The 1,851-nt window shown below is 44.0% G+C and overlaps 1 protein-coding gene across 1 annotated transcript in view; it reads right to left on the reverse strand.

The window, feature by feature from the left end:
* Nucleotides 1-1,851, reverse strand: part of Gde1 (glycerophosphodiester phosphodiesterase 1) — an 18,775-nt gene that overhangs the window by 6,804 nt on the left and 10,120 nt on the right. Inside the window, 1 exon segment of the mRNA XM_029531266.1 lies at nucleotides 107-251. Coding sequence (XP_029387126.1) covers nucleotides 107-251 — 145 coding nt within the window.

The following is a 1,851-nucleotide window of genomic DNA, read 5'->3' on the forward strand; positions in this document are numbered from 1 at the left end:
ACAGAGAAACCCTGTCTCGAAAAAAAAAAAAAAAAAAAAAAAAAAAAAAAAAGAATAAATAAGAAAATATATGGTTAGTTTTACAAATGATTAGCTTATATAAGACATCTTTTTAAAATAGCGAAGTCCATGGAGTGAACTGTACCATATCTGCATGGCCTTTGACATCGAAGAAGATGGTGAGGTTATGGCGGAGGCACTCTGTGACAGCTTCCTTCAGGGTAGGGATCCTTTCATTAGGGAACTCGTTTCTACAAGAGGAGAAAGGAATGGCCCACAGTAGAGAGCACAGGAAAAGAGCAAGGGTTACTGGAGTGGACATCTTACAAATGTCTCCCAAACATTTGTAAGCAAGGATGCTTTCCTCTTCAACCACAGCCTGACAGTTTACATGGCACCCATGTACAACACAAACAACAAACCGGTAGAAATGGTGGTGTCTCCACACAACCTGCTCATCAAAGGGCAGACCGCAACCACCTCTGGGGAACTCAGGGACTTGATTTTAAGCTAATGTCTCTTTCTGTAGAGAGAACAAGTCTATTTATTAGTTCACACTTCTATGCAGGTGTCTCTAAAACAGAGTTCCCCACCTGTGCGTGGTGACCCTTTCGGGAGTCCCAGTGGCCCAAGACTATCAGAAAACACAGAGACTTACATATGCTTCATAACTAGCAAAAATTACAGTTATGAAGTATAACAATGAAGTTAATCTATGTTTGGAGTCAAGACAACATGAGGAACTGTATTAAAAGGTCATGGCAGCCGGGTATGGTGGTGCACGCCTTTACTCGGGAGGCAGACACAGGCGGATTTCTGAGTTTGAGGCCAGCCTGGTCTACAAAGTGAGTTCCAGGACAGCCAGGGCTATACAGAGAAACCCTGTCTCGAAAAACCAAAAATAAATAAATAAATCAATCTTAAAAAAAAAAAAATTGGTCATGGCATTAGGAAGGTTGAGAACCTAAGAACCACTGGTCTAAAAGAATATATATTTTGCCAAAAAAAAAAAAAAGAGGCTTAAGTGCCTGATACCCGACAAATCAGCTTTCTTCTCACATTGAAGGTTCACTCTACAGTTTAATTTGTGTCCATTTCAACCTAAGACTATCAGACAGATAATGTACATCTTACAGGCAATTCACCTGCCATCTGCATGTGCTGATGTCCACTCCATGGAGAGAGAGGGGGCCCTAAGCTTGCCGTCATCCCCCCTCACCATGCACACACACATACCCCCTCACCATGCACACACACATACCCCCTCACCATGCACACACACATACCCCCTCACCATGCACACACACATCCCGTCCTTTGTTTTGCCGAGACACAGTCTCACTATGTCGCCTAGGCCGGCTAGAATTTCTGGCCCTCTTGATTACAGGCACAGGCCACCACACCTAACTAGCTAGTGTTAAAATGCCTATTTTTCCCAAAAGATGGTTCTAAAATAAGCCAAGCACTTCGTCTGGAGTCAGTCATTGAGAAGGCTATCTGTTGTAATTGTAGAGTCAAGAGGACTCATGTGAGGCTGGAGAGATGGCTCAGTGGTTAGGAACACTGGCTAACCTTCCAGTGAATCCCAGCTTGATCCTTGCTCCCAACAAGCACATGGCAGCTCACGACTGTCTTTAACTCCAGTTCTAGAGGCTCTGCTACCCTTTTCTGGACTCCTTAAGCACTTCACACACATGGTGCACAAACATTGCATGCAACACACACACCCTCAATTTTTTTTTTTTTTTTCGTACGTAGTTATGTGAAAGACATTAAGATGGCGTAACACAGCTGGGCAGTGGTGGCCCATGCCTTTAATCCCAGCACTTGGGAGGCAGAGGCCAGCCTGGT

The sequence above is a fragment of the Mus pahari genome, chromosome 1 (assembly GCF_900095145.1).
Source record: "Mus pahari chromosome 1, PAHARI_EIJ_v1.1, whole genome shotgun sequence".
Lineage (NCBI taxonomy): Eukaryota > Metazoa > Chordata > Mammalia > Rodentia > Muridae > Mus > Mus pahari.